The sequence below is a fragment of the Varanus komodoensis genome, unplaced genomic scaffold (genome assembly GCF_004798865.1).
Source record: "Varanus komodoensis strain SLA01 unplaced genomic scaffold, ASM479886v1 scaffold6_2, whole genome shotgun sequence".
NCBI lineage: Eukaryota > Metazoa > Chordata > Lepidosauria > Squamata > Varanidae > Varanus > Varanus komodoensis.
In genome coordinates, this window is record NW_025336346.1 from 16,446,628 (window position 1) to 16,468,949 (window position 22,322).

Here is a 22,322-nt window from a genome sequence, read left to right on the forward strand (position 1 = left end):
CCAACTGTAGTCAAAACAAGAAATTACAGTTCAGTAAAAGCTTCCAAAGTTCTCCTTCTCTTCGACTGGAAGGTAAGGGGAACAGCATACATGCTCAGGAGCTTAGCTTAGTATAGTGCTACAGCCAAACCCAGCCATTTTGTATTTTCATTAAAAACATATTTCAATAAGCAAGCAGGTACATCTCAAAGTTTCTCAATATGACTTTGTCTGTAAAAAGAATTTCAGTTGTTTTAACTTGTGTGTTATATCATCAAAGCAGAATATACTTTTTTTAAAGTTATGTATAAAAATATACTGGCCATGAACTCCCCTGGGAAGCAAAAAAGATAATCCACCAGGAAAGTGTGTTTTACTTCAAGTAAGTCAAGTGGCTGCAATGACACAGAGATTAAAACATACAGAGAGGCTGTTGATAAAGTGGCAATGCGTAACAATCTTCAAATGTGTTATAAAGGTGCTATTGCCTGCAGTTCTTCCTTGTGGATGGGACAATGAAGTTCTGCTTTACATACTCCAGGCACTAGGGATTTGGTGGCAGCGAGCAAAGGAGGCTCTTCTTCTCCTAGGAGAAATGGTGTTTGAAATACCCTGTTACTTGAGTTCTTCAACTTGATGTCAAAATATAGCAAAATGTAACACCATTATTATTGTCGTTATTGTTACTGTTATTATTTCTTCCAGAAATGTAAAGAGAAAAGAGCAACCCCTGCAAACAATGCATATGATCTATGTAGATCAGAACAGAACAAAACAAAAAAGGGGGGACAGGGACCCTGAAAACAAAAGCAAAGTGATGCTCACAAAAATTTCCTGCACCCATCCTCCCCTCTAGAACCATTTGCACCTGAAAGGTCTTTCCATAGGGTTAAGAGACCATTTTGAACAGTGTGCAATAGATCTGGGGGCTATAGAGAAGGGACATTTGCCAAAATCAGACAGAGGCAGACACTTTGTGCAAGGTCCAAGCCTATGAATTTGCACATTGGTCAAACTGCAACAGGCACCAACCATGGATATTGACAAGAAGAGCCTGCAAATAGGTTATTTTTGTTACTTTGCCTTCACTTGACAGCTGTCAAATAAGAAGCTGCCAAAGAAAAGGAAAGCTGGAAGGAGTCTTTGCTTGCAAAAGGGGAGATCCTCCTTTGCACTGAGATCTTCAGGGTTTTTAGAGTTCCCTCCAGAGTTCCCAGTGTCTTCATCTTTTCCTCACTTTTCTATGAGTAAGTTACTCAGGAAAGTGAAGAATATGAAGCAAGCTCTTCATGTTTGCCAGTACTTCTTTCGATAGCTGTCAGAAGAAAGGCTTGTTTTTTAAAAACTCTCTGGCAAATCTCTGTATTTGTTTTTAACAGGGAAATATGTAGCCATGAATTGGTCTATACGGCTAATGCTGAGAGGGAATTATGCTAGCTGAAGCCCAACACATCTGGAGGCCAGGATGGGAAAAGTTACGTCAGCTGCAGGTGCGCTGCATCTCTTCGCCATTCCAACTTACCCAGTCCTGATGAAGAGGAAACACTCCCCGTAATGGAAGAGGTTTCAGTTTGGTCTGCTAAGAGCCCTTCCATTAAAGGTAATGACAATTCAGATGAAGGAACTGAAGAATCATAAATTCCGGAATCTCGGGGCATATCTGGGAGATTGGCAGCTTTGACAACATGTAGTAATGGTTGAAGAATGGAACTACCATTCTGAACATCCTGAGAGTCTCTCTCCTCTCCGAGATTCACATGCTGTAGCACACAATGAGAGTCTGGATTTAAAGGTGGAATAACATTTGCATCTGCTGCCAGATAGAAATCCCCGTCAGCTACTTGTTTGTTGACTAAGTCATTTAGCACCAAACCAGAGTCAAATTTCTCCATCACAGGCTCTTGGTAATGCAAAGGAGCTGGGCAAAAAGGCACAAACTGTTTTTCAAACCAGTCAGGCTCCTGGTCAATGTACTGGTGCATGTTACAAATGGCTACATAAAGGGACCGTCCTGATTTGCTCCTGAAATAATTTCTTTTGCTAATGTGTACAGGATACAATTCTGAATCATGAAGGCCACTATCTCTGGACTGTAGATGAGAGTAAAGCTGAGGCAGGTTATCCATGAGCTTATACTTTCTCGTTAAATCCAGAACACCAGGAATGTCATTCTCACAGGAGTAATCGAAGTAGACGGCAATGAACTTGCAGAGATCATGTGAATCCTGCTTTGCATGACGCAACTTCTCTGCTATTGTACCAATGGCATACAGAAAAAGTTCTCCTTTCCCAGCATCCTTTTCTCTAGATCCCTTGTGCTTCCAGTTCTTTTTCTCCACAAAGTATTTCATTCCTTTGGAACACACAATGATGATATATTGGGATTCATTGATTTTTCGATGAAGCCACTCTTTTTGCCCTTCTTTGCAAATCCTCAGATCTTCCCATAAATCTAAAGAAACCTAGAAAAAGTAGATTACAGTCCTTGAATAACAGACTGACATTCAATTAACATATGTTAATGAACATGTACATTTATGGAACCACAGAGAGAAAATGCATCCTTCTCTGTAGCTCTGTAGTAAATGCTTTCCAATCACTAAGTGCTTTTATGAGCATAAAACACCTTTAAAGATTCTTAAAGAAATTATGGAATATGAAGGAGAATCGGCATAGATATTAATGATAGAAAGTACACATTAAAGAGCAAGCTTCAAGAACGTTCTTTATAAACCAACGCATCTGCAGGGGCTTGGAATATCTAATTTAGCAAAGTACCATGATGCGATTACATATGTAATGCATTACTCACAATGCACATGGCTCCACTAAAACTAGGCACTTTCATTAAATATCATGTAGCAGCACTACCATATCTAACACATCAACCAACTGTTCTTAAAAATATTCTGAGTCCCTTTGCCATAGCATATCTACAGATCAGGACTATCTGCACCAGCCATCCCGCTTTTCCTTGTTTTTTGCCACCACGCTCATTTTACAGCAGAACTAGGGAATAATTTAAGGTCTGGAAACAGAAGAGGCCCTACATGCTTACAGATCTCTATAAAGACGTGATACCCCTTACAGCATGGGTCCTCATACTATGGCCCACGGGCCGGATCTGACCCATGCTGATTTATCCAGCCCACTTCAGAACTTTTGGACTCATTCAGAGAAAATGATCCCCGAGCGAGCCCAAAAGCCCTGAGCCAGCACAGGCATGCTCAGTGGGGAGATGGCCGCGATCACGGTCACGCTCATGCAGGGAAGACGGGTGCGATGGTGGTCGTGCTGTGGGGGGGGAGAGGGGAATGGCCGTTCTTTCTCACCTCATCTTGGGCTTCTGCTGCAGCCCAAGCAATCGAAGCAAACATTTTTATTTTTTTAATGTTTAATTTTTAATTAATTTTAAGTACTTTGTAATTTATTTTAATTTTAATGAATGTTTAATGTGCAGTGTGCATAGGAATTCATTCATATTTTTTTCAAACTATAGTCTGGCCCCCAACAGTCTGAAGGACAGTGAACTGGTCCCTTGTTTAAAAAGTTTGAGGACCGCTGCCTTACAGGATCAGAGCTCAAACAGAAATTAGGAGAAAGTAAAGCTGACTGACTAGGCATCAAGTGATCTATTTTGCTTTAGGGATAGGTCTTAGCTCATCCCTAAATTCCACAGAACAGTTAATTTTAAATATGACATAGCTCTCCAAGAAACTACTGTCAAGCATAAGATTCCATGTGACTCAGTGACTACTGACCTGAACTCTCAGAGTATGGGAAGCAGACCTGAACTGTAACAGAAATGTCAGACTGGCAAAAACTATGGGGAAAATGGCCATTCATATTAATATCAGCAAAAATTATTATTATTATTGTGAGCCACCCCGAGGCTTCGGTGAATGGGGCAGCATAGAAGCCTCCTAAATAAATAAAAATACAAGAAAACAGTGTAACACAGAGAGATGGCACTATATGCCTATAAAATGTTCACATGACTCCAGTTCTCCGTCAGCTTCACTGGCTCCCCATTGAAGTCCGGGCCCAATTCAAGGTGTTGGTAATGACCTATAAAGCCCTAAACGGCTTGGGGCCTGGTTACCTGAACGAGCGCTTACGTCCGTATATGCCCGACCGCCCTTTGAGATCGGCGGGAGAGGCCCTTCTCCAGGAGCCCTCCGTGAGAGAAATTAGGAGGGTGGCTACTCGGAGGAGGGCTTTCTCAGCGGTGGCGCCTAAGTTATGGAATGCGCTCCCCAGAGAGGTCTGCCTGGCGCCGTCGTTATTTGTTTTTTCGGCGCCAGGCGAAGACCTTTTTATTTAAGCAACATTTTAAATGTTAATACCACTGAATTTTATCTGGCCAGGGCGGCTTATTTTATTATGTGTGTTTTAAATTATTATGATTATTTTATATGTATATTTTAACTTATTGGTTTTATTTATTGTTGTAAGCCGCCCCGAGGCTTCGGCGAATGGGGCGGCATAAAAATGTTTTAATAAAATAAATAAATAAATAAAATAAAATAAAATAAAATGTTACATAGTAAATCTTCATTCTAGTCCACTCAGTTGGAGAATCCTATTTCTATATGGGATGGTGTTGCAATAAAGTCCAGTCTCTTGGGAAATTAATTATGAATGAAGCACCTGTCATTACAGGTCACAACTGCCCAGTGATCCCAAATTGGCACTGCAAAACATGGATGTTGTTGTTGTTGTTACATTTAATTAATGCACTTTTCTTACAAGGAACCCAAGGTAGCTTGCAAGGTTTTTATCCTCAGAACAGCAAAGCTATGAAGTAACTTAAGCTGAGAATCTGCAACTAGCCCAAAGTCACCCACTCAGCTATGATGTTACTTGTTGATTATTTAAAGGACCTGCTAACAGAGATCTACTAATCCTCTTTATGACTGCAGCCTGGCAAGTTCAAATACAGCGTCAGAAATAGTTATTTTGACACTAGAAACTTGGTTGGAGAGGCTACAGAATGTGACCCTCATGGAAAAGTGATCAAAGAAACTTGATTTTGAGGTATCATGGCATATATTTATTCAGTACATTAGGAAAGGCAGTACAGTAAGGAAACAAGCAGCAGAAAACTGATGGCTTTCTCTGGAACAATTTATATATTATTTATTTAAGGTATTGCTATACTGTTTGATTAGACAGGCTCTCACAATGGTATACAAAATTTGTTAAGAAAAGTTTGTTTGTATCATTTCCATACCGTCCAATAGCCAAAGGCAGTTCACAACAATGTAAAGAAGGATAATGTGCACAAGAATAGGCAACATTGCTCAATAATCACAACTATCCAAAATCCAACATATGAACTTAACTTTTTTGGAGTTAAACATAGTCACATGGAATAAAGAGGAGGGCATGGGATTAGTTTTATATGTTTGTTTTATATACTTGTGTTTCTGTAGTACTTCTGAATATGTAAAAAACATTTTTTTCTGGAATGTGACACTCAAACCAAGGAACAAAGAAGATCCTAACAGAGTTAGGGTTCTACTAGGAAACCGATTAAGTCATAAGATACCCTTTGAATAAGGTAGTATCCATCACTCATTCTCAGTTGATGTTTTCTTATATATCCATGAAAAACAAATCCCAAAACCACTGATTACTTTAAAAAAATCTTGTGCCCAAAATCAGCAAGGGGACAAATTACGGTAACTACATTTTATTCTATAGAGTGACCAATAACCAGTATATGGATTTAATGAAACAAAAAACTTTAGTATAGGTATTACAAATTTGAACCTTCAGCAACTCTTAAGCTAGATCCCAGATTCCCAAACACAAAAGGAATTGAAAATTCCAGTAGGCAGGTCAGAGGTAACTGCACACCTCTGGTTCATCATATCCCAAGCAAAGTACTTATTTCATGACTCAGAGGGTCAGCACCCACCCGTCTGCCCGTTTCCTCCTCTGCCTTTGTCATATCTAAGCCAACATAAAGCAGGTATACCATTTTAGACTGTGTGGTCAAGTCATTAACCATACAGAACTTGAGAGAATTAAAAGGGCACTGGCCCATCTAATGGACCAACCACAATGTAGTTGAGATATGAAGTTCAGGGGTTGTCGTGGGGCCAACTGCTGCCTCTTTCACACAAGTTATAAATTGCAAAACTGGCTTTTGCCCCAAGCACCATTATGAGCCCACCAGGCAGAAAGCAGAAGAAATCTGGGTTGCCCAAACTGTACTAGCCCGACCCTAAAGTCCTCAGAAGTCATGAGGCACACACTAGGCATTTTGTGGCGCACATCTTGCCCATTCACTGTGTCAAGGATGTCTCTGTGGAGCTTGCCATAACCGAAGCTCCATCCTTTTGTGAGTGTGTGTAAATATTGCAAACCCCTCTCCAAAAAGTAACAAAAACCGTACAAGGCAGAACAATGATTTCTACCATATTTAACCACTAGAGGTCAGACTTGCTATATGAATCTCTCCATGCAAATAAATACAAAAACAAATATTCAAATACATAAAAATACCAATTAATTTAAAACCTCACAGAGACAGGATTAGCCTGCACAATGAAAACACTAAATAAATCCTGCAGGCTAAAAGTCTTTCCTCATTTTGTCTTTGGCAACTCGAGCTACATAAAAAACATATTATCAAATTTAGAGGGAGAGAAGGTCAGTATCAACACTATTTCAGGAGACAGTATTAAGCTTTTAGGGATGTATACAAAACTAAATAGATGTCATGTTTTGATGTGTGTGTTCTGCCAGTTCTCTTGTGAAGATAGCATTTTTCTATGACCATTTCTAGAACCAGCCATGATGAACTACGCCTGCAATCTGCAGGTTTCTGTACAGGCATGCACAAGCAAGCACCAAGCAGTGCCAACCAGTACAAAAGGTTTACCTCGCAGCCACAGAAGTCCTGAAGGAAATAGGCAAAGCACTGAATGACATTAATGTGTTTCTGACAATCTTTATTGGAATAGCAGATGAATACTTTGGGCCGAGGCCGTTGCCTTTCAACATGAAGAACAGCAGAGTAGTTTGATGATTCTGAACTCTCTTCATCTAAATGGGAATAGATATTTTCTAAATTGAAACAGAAAAATTGAAAGTGAACTATTTACTATCCACACACATACAAGTCTTGCAGGTTTGATTAGGTTTTTTGCTTTGGTTTGTAGATTTAGTGGTTAGTTAATTACAAACCCATTCTGGTTTTCCTTCCAACTTCAAATATTATAGAACCAAAATCTCTTCAGGCATTTAACAAAGATAGCTATTGCTGCTCATTAGAAATATGGATGTCTAATAGGAGAAAGAATTGAGCTGGCCCTACCATTAGAACCAATACAGTGGTACAAATCATTGATGTTAGCAATATGCCTGACCACAAGAACAACGGCCCAATATAGTGCAATGAAAAGCCCTTTCCTAAGCATTAAAATAATGCTACAGGCATGCTAAGCAACAGAGCCCAATAATTACTGAGCACAATCTAAGGGCCAAAGCACAAAAAATCCTGAGGAGAAGAGCACCACCATGTTGAAAGAACCCTACCTTCTTTCAGCACCCGAGCCGAGAAGAATTTCAACCATTGCTGAAGTGGCCATACAACCACTGGTGCTGCTAGGATGTTTTAATTTTGCAGCAGCTTTTAGCTTGGAGAGAAAGCCAACTACTGGATTGGACTGTGGGGCCCACCAGGAGCTGACCACAGCGGTGCCATTGCTACTTTGCAGAATGGCTGTCTCACCATCCCAGAAAAGTTTGCTGAGCAGAACCTGAAGATTCCACCAGCAGAACAGACCAACAGAAGGAACTCTGACAGCTGAATCCAGCGTCTGAATAAATCCAGTCCCTTATGGATAAACCCAATCCCTGCTGTGCACATTCCCCTCTTTAAAAATCATCCTTTAGGAAAAAATGCATACCTTGTTGCTTTTTGCGACACATCACTGTAAAAAGTGTTGCAAATGCTGAGATGACAACCAAGGGAACAGTAATGGCTATTGCTCTGATAGGCCCTGCCCATGGGGAGTGCACTTGGGAAAGAAAAAACAGAAAATACCAAATTAGTTCTTCTCATACTGAAACTCTTTGACAATCTCATCTTCTTGTTCTCATTGCTGGCACTTCTTAATTGGATGGCTGTTTGTCATATTGCTCCGTGAAATAGCATTGTCCTGCATCAACTGTTTTCCTTTATTCTACCATACCGTATGTATCTGAAGCACAAACAGACATTATCCCATTTCTATTAAACTGGCTTCTTAGAAGAACAAACATTATAAGCATATAATAGATTAATGATAATATTAGCACAATTAATATAAACATTACACAAAGATACTCCAATCCAAGGATACAGCACCCATTAGGATTGCTGTTCATACGCTGAAACTATTACTGGATTCCTCCCTATATAATACAAGAACCGTGACAAGAAGAGGAAGGTGTGAACAGACCAATTCTGGCCATTCACCCTCTTCTCCCCTGACTAAAGAAGTTTCAGAGCAAAAGATGAGTATGGAACTAGTCAATAACATTATTTTTTAAATAGCCTTTTGGGGAAAATTTTAAAAGCAATTGCACATAGAGTGGGCATGCTTATATGTTTTTCTTAAGGAGAACAAAAAATCATACCTGGCTTGAGTACATAATGTATTGTTTTCCTTGTGGTGTTGGTATCATCAACCAGCTTTAAGAACAAAATAAAACAAGAACGAGGAAGATCAGTATTAGGCACTCAGGCTTCAAGAAAGAAATGAAAGACCTAGTGGAAAATGTGGACTGGTTCACTCATGTACCAACCGAGTTCTGGCTGCTTGAGATCAAGGAAGATTTCAAAGAGGTAAGTAAATTTGGAGCTACAGTTTAAATGCACACATTTTTAAAAGGAAAAAAAAAAGATCAACTTTAATAAAACCAACCTAAAACTATAAATGTGAGCAAAACCAGGAAATGTTCTAAGAATGTATCATACTTCTAACATGCTGTTCCATAAATTAGTTGTAATGGTCTGTCCATCTTGTAAATTAATTGAGATCTCAAACTGAAAAGGGTTCAGTCATCATTTCAGACAACCATGTTAATGAAGACTAAAAGTTTAAAACTCTGCTTTCAGATCTGGAGTTCCCAAGACATTTGATTTCAGTATCTGTCTCCACCACTACCACCGCAACCCTATTTTTATAAAGGGATGTTAGTAAACATTCTCACCATAGCAGTCATGCAAACATACAGCATCATCCAAATGTACTCCCAACTTCAACAGAGATGCAAAATGACAGCTGCTTTAATTTTACAAGGTCAGTCATTTCTGTCTGTCCCAACTTAGGAAACTACAAATAATGGCATTACCTCAATTATATAATCTCCTGGTGAGACATTTTGAAGAATACAGCTTGTGACATCTGCATTTTTCTCCTAGGAAGAAATGAAAACAAAATTAAGAAAATCACTTTTGTATATTAGCAGAAAATACATTAAACAGATCCAAGCTTGGGCATTTGTGGCACTTTTCAAGCAACTGAAATTCATGTGGAATGATAAAGATTAGTATACCTAAAAGCATCACCATGCTTGGTTTAATGAAAATTTTACACTAATCATAACAAGTTAAGGGTTCAGATCCTATAATCCAAAGCCAGTGTGAACATCAGTGGACAAGGCTCTTTTCCTTCCTGCAGCCAAAATGAAAGCTTTGTTACACTCACAGATTGGCTCTGCCAGATTGGAGCCAACTGTTTCAGACAGCCCAGGAAAGCAAATTCCAAAAATGGATGTACGTGATTGAAAGCAGTGAGCATTTAATTATTGGAAATTCCAACTGTACACTGTCTTATAGCCTACAGCATTCCACCGAAAGCTGCACAACGTCAACCCTATCTTAACCCAGATTTATTTTTTATTGTTCACAAGTCCCCACATTAATAACACAGTAGCAATTTACAAGAATTAAAATTGCCACTTGATCTACAAAACATATTATGCATCTAATAAAGTAGTATGGCCAGGGTGTGTGCTTTCAAATTCTTTAACACTACAGTGTAAATACGCCACTTTAACAGTATATGCAGATATAAGGATCAGAGCAATTCAATTAACAGAAGATCCCATTTCAATTGGAAAGTTATGATCTTGCTTAGATCTCTCTTGAAAATCCTATTAAAGTCACTTAAAGTCCTACTATGTCCCTCGAAACACTGCCAAGCTTGCTGAAGCCAACAGAAGGGAAATTTGCAGAGCCAGGTATGATCTTGGTGTAGAATGCTGACACCAGATTGGAGGGCCAGCCAAAAATTGAAGGGGTTTAGGATCTGGCATAAATGTGCTCCTTCCCTGTTCCACCCATGTCTTGCCTACAACTGTGTCCCGTTTCAGCTTTTCCAGCAGCATGTCTTTGCTGGTGAACAGTTTCAGTCAAAGTCTCTTCTTCTGGCAGCTCTTTGTGGTGCTGGCCTACCTGCTGGCATAGCAGAACTTTGACCAGATCCTACTGCTCCTCAGCACATACAGCTCTGATATAGGATTGCACCCTAAATCTGCTACAAAGGAGGTCCATTCAGCTGTTAATGTATACATCTGTGTAAATCATGCTCAGCACCTGTTTGCAAGTCTTCTGCTTGAAGTGTCCTTCGCTTTTCAGTTTGTAGTGCAGATAATAATATCTGAATCCAAAGTTATGTGGTGCATGGTCAAAAGACACGTGCATATTAAAGCCTTGCTGGGTAACATTCAGATTCCTTGGCTTCCAAACTATCAAGGAAGAAATATTTAGACATTGGTTAATTACTGTTTAAAGAGCATGCAGGTGTTGGGCTTTTTGTACTCTGGTACAGGCATTTTCACTTACAAGGTTTGCAGGCTAAGTTTTCTGGCTGTAGCAGCAATTCACAAGCTAGGGAAAAAAATGCAAAGAAAGAAGAGTTAAAATCTCTAGCCTTACATAGCATACTTTGGCCTTCCCCACAACCCAGATTTCTTTGACTACACTGTTCATCATTTCCAGCCAGCACAGCCAGTGCTCTGGATGATGGGAACCATAGTCCAAGATATCTGAAAGGTGTCCAGTTGAGGAATGCTGCCTTATTACATAAAAAGGTCTGATTTCAGAATGAAGGGATATATACCTGTCTTCCATAGAAGTTTGCATGCAGCTGATCTTTCTTCAGCCTTGCATAGCTTTCAATGTTGAAGCTACACAAGAGGGTCCTGGGGAATCCCACCTATCCCAGAAAGCTTGATTCTAACACTCAGAACGTACAAAATGATAGCACTTACCCATGACATAGCTACACACCATACAAGGAGCAAGAGCCTCCATAGACTAATAAGCTAACTGACCTCACTATGGCAAACAGAAAAAGAAGGCAGCACTTCACGCTCTCTAGCAACAGGTTAACATTGTAGCATCAAACTGCTGAACACCATAAAGAGAGACTACAAAGGATGGGACCAGGTGACTGCAATTGTCATGGGATAGTTCTGTCATCCCAACAGCATACAACATGTGGGATATGAGAGCAGAGGGCGATGTCCTCTTCTACCACGCCCAAACCACACATGTGAGCTTACAACATACATTCCTACACAAACATGAGCTGCTCACACCATCCAGTCGCATAAAAAAGAGTGAGTGTGGGGGTGGGCAGGTTGATGCACAGTGCCCTATTTGCACAGCCATTTATAAGAGTATGGCCCAATTTTCACTCAAGATTGGGATTACAGAGGAAAAGGAGCCTAAAATTCATTCCCACTCCTCAGTGGCAAGACACATACAGATCTGGTTCAAATGAAACAGCAACCAAGAATATGGCTTCTCACTGAATTGTGGCTTCGTGTTGAATTGTAGACAGTTGTGTGAACCCAGCCAGACTAACAAACCAGATTTGTTAATCACAAATAGCCCAGAGTTCACAAGTCAACAACAACCCATGTTTCAACAAATTCCTCTGGTTGAACACATACTCTGGTTGTGGGGCCACAGGAACAACCTCACATGCTAATACATTGTATGAACGAGCCCTCCAATGGTCTTTTAACTTCCACAGCAATCTCTGTGAGAAATCACATACAAAATATACCATTGGTGTCAGCTGAATCTAACAACACTTTCCAAATAATTCCTGTACTGTGGGTTGTGATGCGCACCCCCATCCTTCTAAATCCATTTCCCGTAAGGCATGGATTACAAATAGAGCTGGAAGCATGCAGCCTCAGTCGCTACCTGCTTTAGTAAGACTCAAGCCACAGACATCTATAAAAGCGAAAAACAGTAATTGCAGTTGAACTTACGCCGAGTTCTGAAGAAGAAGGGATGGTAGTTACTTTCATTCTTAATGGATGGGAAAGGAACAATCTTTACAAAGTAATCAGTTTCAAATTTCAGATTTAGAAAAGGCTGCGACTCCACTCCCTGCAAGGGGTGAAATTTAACCCAGTCAGTAACGTATTTTAACACTTCCTATATGGTCATTTCTATGCAGGGAGATATGTTTTCCTAATCCAAGTCCATAATTCCCTTTTTCAGTGATTGAATTACACTGGGGTGAAATGGGGAACTACATCCTTATCTTTTGCAATGGCTCAATTATATACTACCTTAAAGGGAAGGGCTAATATTTCAGCCAGATTCAACTAAAATTGGAAAGAGTTTGGAGTTGTGGGTTGCTCCCAAACACAAGTATTCAAGAATTACTTCTTCATAAAAGTAGAGATCTGCTGATGAAACTAGAAGTCTCTTGATTTGTTTCCAAGGAAGAACCCTCTCCCACCAAAGTAGTAACTCACTTCCCCCCTGGTTTTCTTAGGGCCTATTCCAGCATAGCAAAAGGATGGCAGGATTCCCAGTCATTGGAGTAAGGTAAACACATTTGACCTCAACATTTACAAGCCCCTATATGGACATGGCCAGAGGTGTGGGTGCACTAGGTGACATGGCATGCTTGCCCACACATGTCCTGGCCCCACATTAACCATGCACATGTTGCGGGCCAAACACTTTACACTGATGCAAAGTCAAACCTTTAGGGAAAAACTGGTAGCACCCCACTGGGAGCAACTTCAGTCAGGCTTACTGTAAAAGAATGGTTATGGCATTTTTGGCTTGCAAGATTCAACAACTGATACAGGAATTTGAAAAAAGCGGCAGAATATTTCTCCAAAACACACTACTTACAGTCCACTTATAACTTGAATTTAGCTGCTTTGGGTCCTTTAAAATCAACTGTTGACACTGTCTCCCTTCTGATTTTAATTCTTCAAGTATCACTCGAAATCCCTTCACAAATTCAATACCTGCATATGTATATTTACATGAAAATATGAGTCATATTTATCTTTAGGCTGATTATATTTAAAGACATTGGGTAGCATTCTGTTTGGTCCAAGAGCTCAAGTAAATTATATCCAGCACAATACCAGTAGTGTTTGTCAGCCTGATGGATTTGCAAAGATAGGATCACTGGATAAATCAGTCACACTTAGTGTTGTGCTTGCAGCAAGATATGCTAGCATGATATAATGTATGCTATGCTAGTGACAAATAGGACTCATAAGCTGTCTCCTTTCAGGTGACCTCTAGTTTGCTACTATTAATGGAGTATCATAGAAAACTGATGCACTACCATGGTTCTCACACCCTTGAGTTGAATGCTTGAATGGGCTTTGTGATGTTAAAATGCTTGGTGCCACAATCATGTTTTATCCCTTTTTAAGTATCTCATCAGACTGAACATACTTTTTATTGCAGAATTTACTCAGAAATAGATTTACAATATAGTCTCTTCTCAGACAGCACCTGCAAGATAGTAAACTATTTTGGCCGTACATAGTGTAAACCCATTGAATGAATGAGCCTTAACTTATCCATAATAAATTTAAGTCTCATTAATTTCAGAGGGTGTACTACATGTAGGACTAATACTGGATACTACCCAATGTTGCCAAATTCCAGCCACTTGCCACTTAAGTTTTCTTTCCTTGGGCTTCAGAGGGGGTTCCAAGCACATACAAATCTTATATAAATGGCTACAGAGCTGTTATAAAATGGCAACAACGCTGGATCTTTGAAAGAGGTTTTTAAGAGGAGGAACTCAGTACAGCTGGTCACCAGGGACTCTTTTAGCCATTTGAAATTGTTTTATATTTTAGCATATTAAAGATGTTACAGAGTGATTTTATCATCTTGCTTTGGGGGTTTCAATTTTTGCAAACCACCCAGAGAGTGCTGTGGCTATTGGGCAGTACAGAAATGCAACGAATGAATGACAGATGTATGGCTAATTTGGCACTCTCTGGTGTTTAGGGTAAGGATACCAGTTGTTAAAAGAAAATACAGCCAGAATAAAAGGCCGAACTGAAAGAGTCTAAGCCTAGCATCCGGTAACTGCATGCAATTAGAAAGAATGGGGAAGCCTCCTATATTCCAGAAGTACTTAAACCAAAATTGATTGCCACAGCTTAACTCTGTGTATTTGTCGTGCCTGAATTCAGTATTCCGAGTGTGTATGTTTGCATAAGTATCTTATTTCTCGGACCTCAACAATCTTGCAACAGGAAAGGCAAATGAGCCACCCACTGTGTTCTTAATATTTTGAGGAATGAAAGCAGTGTTTGTGTGAACATACAGCCCTTGAAAGAGAAGAGTTAACGGACTCCCTGTTACCTGAGATCCTCTTGATGCTTTCAAAAGGATTAACCTCTGATCATTACAAGAGAAAACACCAAGCTTTGCATCCCACCTGACTGGATGCAGCCAAACCTGAAGCTGCAGATTAACACTTTGGTAACTCTGTCTGTACTCTTGAAGGCACTGGATATAACTTCCACATTCCTTTTTAGTAACTGGTCATTATTTCCTATTCAAATTTAGCTGCTTTTTAATATAATTAATATAATTAAATTAGCAAAAATTCATACATTATTCAGTTTCCACAAAATGCATAGTTCTTTAGCCAAGTTCATTTCTATTATCAGCTTTGAAAATAGGCTATTACCACAGCCTTTTGAAAAGCCTAATAAGTCACAATACAACCCATGTGATTTTAAACTCCCACTACCATCCACATTAATAATAGTGTATGGAGAGCTAAAGTTCCATATTTAGGATATAACTCTGCATTAAATCATGTTTATAAGCCTTTTGTTATTCTAGGAATTCTTCCTTTACTCTAGGAATTCTAATTCTAGTGCACATCTCAAACACATTAATCAGATATAAGTGTCACAAGAGGTACATCCAATTTACCATAGAGGCAAGCCCCATTAAGTTGTGCCATTTAAACCCCATTCATTTGAATGGGATTGAGTTAAGCACCCTGCAATCCATCAAACACACCTCTAGCTGAACTGTATTCAGATGAGGAAGGTGACGAATAATGATGCTGCTGCAGCAGCAGCTACTTTTAAAAATTTGAGGTGTATTGAAATGTTACGAACAACTATCCATTACACTGGACTGCTTATCTTGGCCTAAGTGCACTATCTAATTCTTTTCCTGGTCATTTTCTCGGTTTAAGACTTTTAGTTGGAGTTGGACCAAGTTTTCAGCCTCAGTTTTAGAATGTTTAATTTCAGGAAATTTAAGAACTAAATTCTAAGCAGCATTGCAGCTGGTGACCACATTCCTCTAGCTGGGGTGGGCATAAGCAGAAACTGTCAACTGACCATTACTAATTAGGCATGTGATTATAATTAATTTCCCCCTGCTTACCAGTTGGATTTGCTGTCCACAGTATTGTCACTGCAACTTGATCAGAGCATGCATACTGGCTAATGGTGATGTTCTGTACGTCACCAATCACATGTTTTCCCACTGAGTTCAAATAAGGAGTGCAGTCTGGAAAAGGAAAATAGCCTAATTTAGTACTGTTAAAGTCAGTGCTTACCTAAAGAGACCTCCAAACCAACCAGTTGTACCATTGTTCACTCACAGTAAATATACCTTGTGTCAATCAGGTCTCTAGTTCAGATAATTCAGTTCCATTCTCTAAGCCACCATCCCCAGCCTGGAGCTCTCAGACATATTGGAGTACAGCTGCCATCATCCCCAGCCAAATAGAGGAGGCCAGGTTGGGAAAGCCCCTCAAACCAACTGCCCTGAGCGTAATACCACAGTAAGGCAGCTGCTCGGAAGGTTAGTCTACAAGCTGTGACTAATGTGGAACGCATTAGGAGTCCTGTGTCCAGTTCTGGGCACAGCAGTCTAAGAAAGATGCAGGCAAGCTGAAAGGGGTTCACAGGAAGGCAGCAAGGATGATCCAGGGACTGCAAACAAAGCCCTAGGAGGAGAGATTGAAAGAAGTGGGCATGTTAAGCCTTGAGAAGAGAAGGCTGCAGGGAGATGTGATGGCACTCTGCAAGTACTTGTTGTTACAAAGAGGTAGGACAGGATGTCTTCTCAATCATCCCGGAGTGAAGGACACAGAAAGACATGCTCAAGTTTCAGGAATTCAGATTCTGGATGGATATCAGGAAAAATTTCCTGACTGTGGGAGGAGTACAACAAAGGAAACAATTCCTTAGAGAGGTTGTGAGCTCTCCCACACTAGAGGCATTCAAAATGCAACCGGACAGCCATCTGAAAGGGATGCTTTAACTGGGACTCCAGCACTGAGCGGAGGGTTGGTCCCAGTGGCGCTCTGGCCCCTTCTATGACTGTTGTCAAGAGCTGCTTCTTTTCGGCATGCAACCCATCTAGTGAGGCAACTGCATCAGCTGCCTGATCAAGTTTAAGGTTCTGCTCCTCATGTATAAAGCCCCAAAATACTTGGGATCAGAGTATTTGAGAGGGTGCTTCACCACCCTGCCAGGTCACTAAGGTCATCAAATGAAGCACTCCTGGTGGTTCCACATGGACCAGCGCCCTGGCTGGACTCATGCAGAGTAGACCTTTAAGTGCATTGGCTCCTTCTCTACAGACTTCTGTGCCAGTTGATGTCAGGAATGCACCAGCACTGCTCTGGTTTTGGTCCCTGCTGAAGATACTTACATTTGTAGAAACCTTCCTTGGCTAACCAGGCACAGTTTTATTGGCATATTCTCATTTTAAAGGATTTAATTCTTTATTTTGATGATGAGCAAAATGCCAAGTCCTCTATATATTCTTCGCCACTTAGATATTTTATTAGATGTAGATCAGCCTGTAAATCTTGCAAATAATTATATTAGCAAAACCTGTCATTACCTGTTTATTGAAAGAATCCTTAAGTACTCAGAGCTCCTTTACTAAATGAATGGTATATAAAAGCTTTAAATAAATAATAAACAAACAAGTACTGGTCTTAGCATCTCTTGTTTGCGCAGTCCTTTGCTAAATGAAAATGGTACTTTTGGTATCTTCATAATGTCCATGTAAACTTTTTGTTTTTTTGTAAGAAGAAAACTGATTAATAGTCATAGGGGAGGGAGGAGGGGGAGAGATTCAAATCAAGTACCTCTGAAAGCTACAGGGAATTAAGTGTGCCTTAGAGAAATATGCAGTTTATTTTTTGGCTTTTGAAATAGAGCAAACAACTAAGAACAGATTTGGTCCTGTTAAGTGGAATTCTGCTGCAGCAATTCAAATGAATGACAGAAAGAACTTCCTATTACTATAACAGTAATTTGTCTTTTAATAGGAATTTTGGAGCAAGAACTTCCTGCAACATCTGGATCCAATTAATACTAGGTTTGTACTCTGGATCCATGTTTCTAGAAGGTTTATTCTCCTAAATGACCATTTGCCAAAACCTATGAATATCTAGGTTAAATACCTTTCTTTCAGTGAATAAGCAATTGGAAAAATTATTTTAACACTGAACAAATTATCAAAAACATTTAGTCATAAATGAAGCCCTGTATATCAAGCATAGATTCCCTACTTCCTGCACAACATGGGTGCTAACCAGGCAATGGAACATGCATTTCAAGCTGAGTTGCTAGTGCCACTGCCTAGTATCTTCTGAAAGTGGAAATTAGGTAATCACTGCCCTTATAAAGCAGATACTGGGGACCAGATTCCTTTTTGCAGCCTCCGCTAGAGCAGTTATTGGACAGACTCAGCAGGGAGGAAAGAAAAGTCTTGTGGCATAAACAGACATCCAGACATGGGATTTCATGTATTGATACCAATCCATCATTCGGGCCAAATGTTTAATGTATCTGAGACATGAATTCCATTTACAGGTATATCATCTAAGTAGGTGGTTAATATTACAACTTGACAAAGAACAAATTAAAACATGATGCTAAGCATTAGTAGATGTAACATTATGTTATATTCTCTTTTTAAAACCATGCTGGTTTTTAATGAGACCAACTTGTGCTTTCTTTCCCAAAGATGCAGATTTCAAACCAAGCCATCTTTTGTGCTTAGGGCCAGAAGATTGGTTTTAAAAACTGCTGTTTTCCTGTAAAACTTTCAACATCTATGCATACCTGCCAACCTGAATTAAAGTAGCACTTTCTATGAAAAGGAGCAACAGGGACCCCACATCCATAGTCACAGAATTAAGAAAAAGAGAGACCCAAAACCCAGTGGCTCTCTCTCAACTAGACAGGTGGAATGGTGTGAATTACCACTATCAGGAACCAAAACAAATAAACAACACGTTGTAGGAGGACCTTTTAAGGTGTCCTCTACTGCTGTTTCTTGAGGCTGGCATTGACAGAGGGGTTTATCCTGCAGACTCACAGTGGAACGGAGGGGCACATTTCATGACCTGCTACTGACAGTAGATTTATACACAAAGAGCTTTCTGCTTCTAGGACAAATGCCTTCCCTGCTACTAGCAAATTCCTCTCCTCGGGCACAGGGGTTTGTCAACTCAATCCTAAAAGTGAGTAGATCTGGGATTAGGATAGCTCCATAAATCATTAATGGCAGGATTTTAAACAGTGGGCAGATCACATTCCTAGCAGGTAAAGCAAACCAGCCAAAATTAACACTTCAAATATTCATTTCTAACTGGTTAGCCTTAGTGAACTGGATCCAGATTTGCTAGTCACTAATCAAAGCCTTAGATAAAAACTGTAACGATTTATATGTATAGAGCCAGGCCCATGAAAGAAATTAGGGCTGTGACCATAATTATTGTAAACCCCCAAACTGAGGCATGAGATCATCCCACTCAGGGCAGAAAAAGCAGTGAAAGCAACCTTTGACATCGACATCCCATCCTCCTGCTCTGCATTTGTTGCAAGACATGGGGGTGGGGGGTCGCCCATACAGCTGCAGTGCTTCAGAGGAGGAAGGAAAGAGCAACAGGGGTCTCCAGATAGCTAATGTGCTGGCTTGTCCAGTCTCCTCCCCTCCCTACCCACCAAAACACTCCCTTTTCCCCTCCTTCGAGGTTGGATTCCTGACCCCGCATGGTTCTTTCCATGCTGGCTATGAGGGGGAGGGAAGCCAAGCCACAGGTCTACCTTTCGAAGGTTCAACTTCTGAAACATCCTATGGTACCTCAAATGCTGTCTAGCAGCCATAGGATTGTGACCTAAAAGCCAAGGTAAGACATTAAGAAAAGCTGCTATCCAGTGAACATAAATGAAGTGATTTAAAAAGTGATTTAAGAACCGACTTTTATATATTTCATTCTACTTCAGTGAAAGACAAGAAGCTCAAGTAGAGACTGAAGTTTGAATCTGTGGCCACTACAAATCCTGAGCTGATTTTTTAAATAATCTAGTTAGGCTACTGAAAATGCATCTAAAATGTACTTCAGTCACTTCGTATCATTCTGAAAATACAAAATCAGTCAGCAAGCATCTCACCACCACCATCATTATGGAAAACAGAAAGTTTGCCCCTACCAGGGTACAATGAGAATGAAATAAATGGTACATCTCACTGCTTACTCAAAGGAAAAGGTGTACAGTGAGTTCTGAATGCTGTGGACTGAAATCCAAGAACAACCCCTATGTTCTACTTTGGGTTGTTTCTCCTTTAACAACCCAGAGTTCCAGATTCACATGCCACAGAGAGTAACACAAAGGTGGGACATTCCTGGGCTGTTTAATGCACTGGAAGCAAGCAAGTGCTTGGCAGCTGGTAAACTTACAGGACCCAAAACTATCTCAGGTTAACAAACCATGGGTTATTTAATTGTGCAAACTAGGTCCATTCTGATCTTAGCCTGGAGGCTGGGGAAAAATCTAAATAGACAACTAACTAACTAACTAGATAACTAAAAGCAACCCATTCATCAATCCTCTGTTTATAGCTGCTTGTCTCTTTTTAAAGCATCATTTAATACACTGTATTTTCAGGTAATTAAATATGTTGATGAATAAAATGAATAAGGTCATTGCCTAGACAAAGCAGTCTGACCAAGAGAAAGGAGAACTTACTGTCATACTTAAAGGTGATATTAAGCAGTCCAGTGTTCTTTCCCATTGGTGACAAACCCTGCAAAGAGACAAATGAACAGACAATGTGATGCAAACTATTTTCTGTGGCCCAGATAATGCATTAATGCATTTAGTTACACCATTTTTGATTAATTTTAGCTGAATATTTGAACTGCCTCCAATGAAAAATATTCTCTTTAAAGCAATATTGTGACTGTAGTTTCTGATTCAGAATGAAAATCAGGAGCAAACATTAAAAGAGAATATGAAAGATATACCTCTGTGGCAGCTGTTTCATACATTCAGGTTGTTAATTGATGTGCATAGTTGCATGAACAGAGTCTGAAACACTGATAATGTGGAGAAATATTTCTATGCAATGGTTTCTTTTTCAGAAAAGAATGCAAAACTTTACAGCAGCTTGCAATCCAGTAAAGCAAATGCAGATTGCTCAGTCTAGAGGTGCTTTGGAATGTCTTTATTTAGATCTAGATTTTGTGCAAGAAATGGTACCCCTTCCTTGAAGCAATCTGATTAATGAAATTTTTACTAGAATAGGTTCCAACATTTTCTGATGTATTAGGGACACTGGGAAGAGAAGCAAAATATACCACACTAAGGCACCCTGCCAGCAAGCCATGGGTTGGTTATTCTCTGAACAACCTACAAGATACCCTACGATTTTGCTTGTGCGGCTTGCCCACCCTATTCCCCCTGCCAGTCCCAATGCATATCCCAGGTGCTTTTGCATCGGGTCTCCTTGTTGCCTTGGTCCCTATGTCAGCACCTTTTCTGCGCTTGGGCCACCGGGTTTGCCAGCAACAGAGGAAAAGTCCCCCTGCCTCGCATCAGATCACCAAACAGAGTTAATATACAGATGGATACATTTGCCACCCATTTTCCCAAGGGAGCTTGGAACTGAACAATAATATAGACTAACTCTACCACATTTAACCTGCATACTGATATCTCAGCTCTTGCAACATCCTAGTCCAGGGGTCGGCAACCCGCGGCTCCGGAGCCACAAATGGCTCTTGAACCCTTCTGCTGCAGCTCCGTTGCTCAAAACACGCGCCGGCACAGCCGCTGATCTGCTCGAAGCTCCACTCAGCACTCAGGAACACAGCGCTAGCTAGTTAAGTAAATCAGCTAGTTAAGTTAATCGCTACATTCCTCTGCTAAGCAAGCTTCCTGCAGGCTCTCATGTTACACGAAATGCTGCTGAAAAGATTCTCTTTGTCCCAATGTAATCTCCTTCATCTGAATGTTAAAAGCTGCGCTTGGGACCTGTCACAATTCACAGCACTTGACTGTTTATCTGCTAATCAGTCACTAAACAAACCAGACCCTGGCTGATTTACTGAGCCCCAGCCCCGCAAAGGGTTTTGTGGCTCCCGGTGTTTTGGTGTTTTCGGTGTTTTCTTTTGTGTGGGAAACGGGTCCAAATGGCTCTTTGAATGTTAAAGGTTGCCAACCCCTGTCCTAGTCCATTTCAAAGTGAATAAAAATCAATGTTTTTTTAAATAAAAAGTCTTTTGAAGAACAGTCTATCTAAAATTAGTTTTCTCTTTATATTATATACATATATATTTTACTCCAAAAATTATTCATCATGAAATAAGGATTAGTTTTTCATTATGTAGCATGAGGCTGTATATTCATGCAGTGTTTAAAGTCTTTGGTAAATTAATTCCATTAATCTATTTGCAATGCCATGCTCTTCCAGACGTTTCTAAAAGATTATTGGGTAACTTTTCTATCTAGAAGATTTTATCACAGATGATTGGCTTTACAGTTCTCAAAAGTGTGAATTTATGTCTACAGAGATCACATGCTTCTCCACAGCAAAAATGTTATAAAAGAAACATACTGAGTTGAGAAAAAGACCTTAATCCCATGGTTTCTTTGCAAATCTATGTGCACAGACTAGACCCCCTTAAAGTGCTAATTTCCATAAAGTCAATGAATAGCAGAAGATTGCTGGGAGTGGAATAGATCTGCACAAGAAGCTAAGTGTGAGA

General features: G+C 40.0%; 1 protein-coding gene across 2 annotated transcripts in view; it reads right to left on the reverse strand.

Moving 5' to 3' along the window:
- Positions 1-449: 449 nt before the first annotated feature.
- IL17RD (interleukin 17 receptor D) overlaps positions 450-22,322 on the reverse strand; it is a 61,993-nt gene continuing 40,120 nt past the window's right edge. Inside the window, exons 2-13 of one of the 2 annotated variants that reach the window (XM_044451403.1) lie at positions 20,302-20,359; positions 15,686-15,811; positions 13,151-13,269; positions 12,268-12,388; positions 10,826-10,870; positions 10,577-10,728; positions 9,331-9,396; positions 8,614-8,668; positions 7,902-8,012; positions 6,872-7,056; positions 1,502-2,441; positions 450-565 (exon numbers count right to left, since the gene is read on the reverse strand). In XM_044451403.1, coding sequence (XP_044307338.1) covers positions 450-565; positions 1,502-2,441; positions 6,872-7,056; positions 7,902-8,012; positions 8,614-8,668; positions 9,331-9,396; positions 10,577-10,728; positions 10,826-10,870; positions 12,268-12,388; positions 13,151-13,269; positions 15,686-15,811; positions 20,302-20,359 — 2,094 coding nt within the window. Of the gene's footprint in view, positions 566-1,501; positions 2,442-6,871; positions 7,057-7,901; positions 8,013-8,613; positions 8,669-9,330; positions 9,397-10,576; positions 10,729-10,825; positions 10,871-12,267; positions 12,389-13,146; positions 13,270-15,685; positions 15,812-20,301; positions 20,360-22,322 lie in introns of those variants that run through there. The other variant, XM_044451404.1, reaches the window with a different exon arrangement.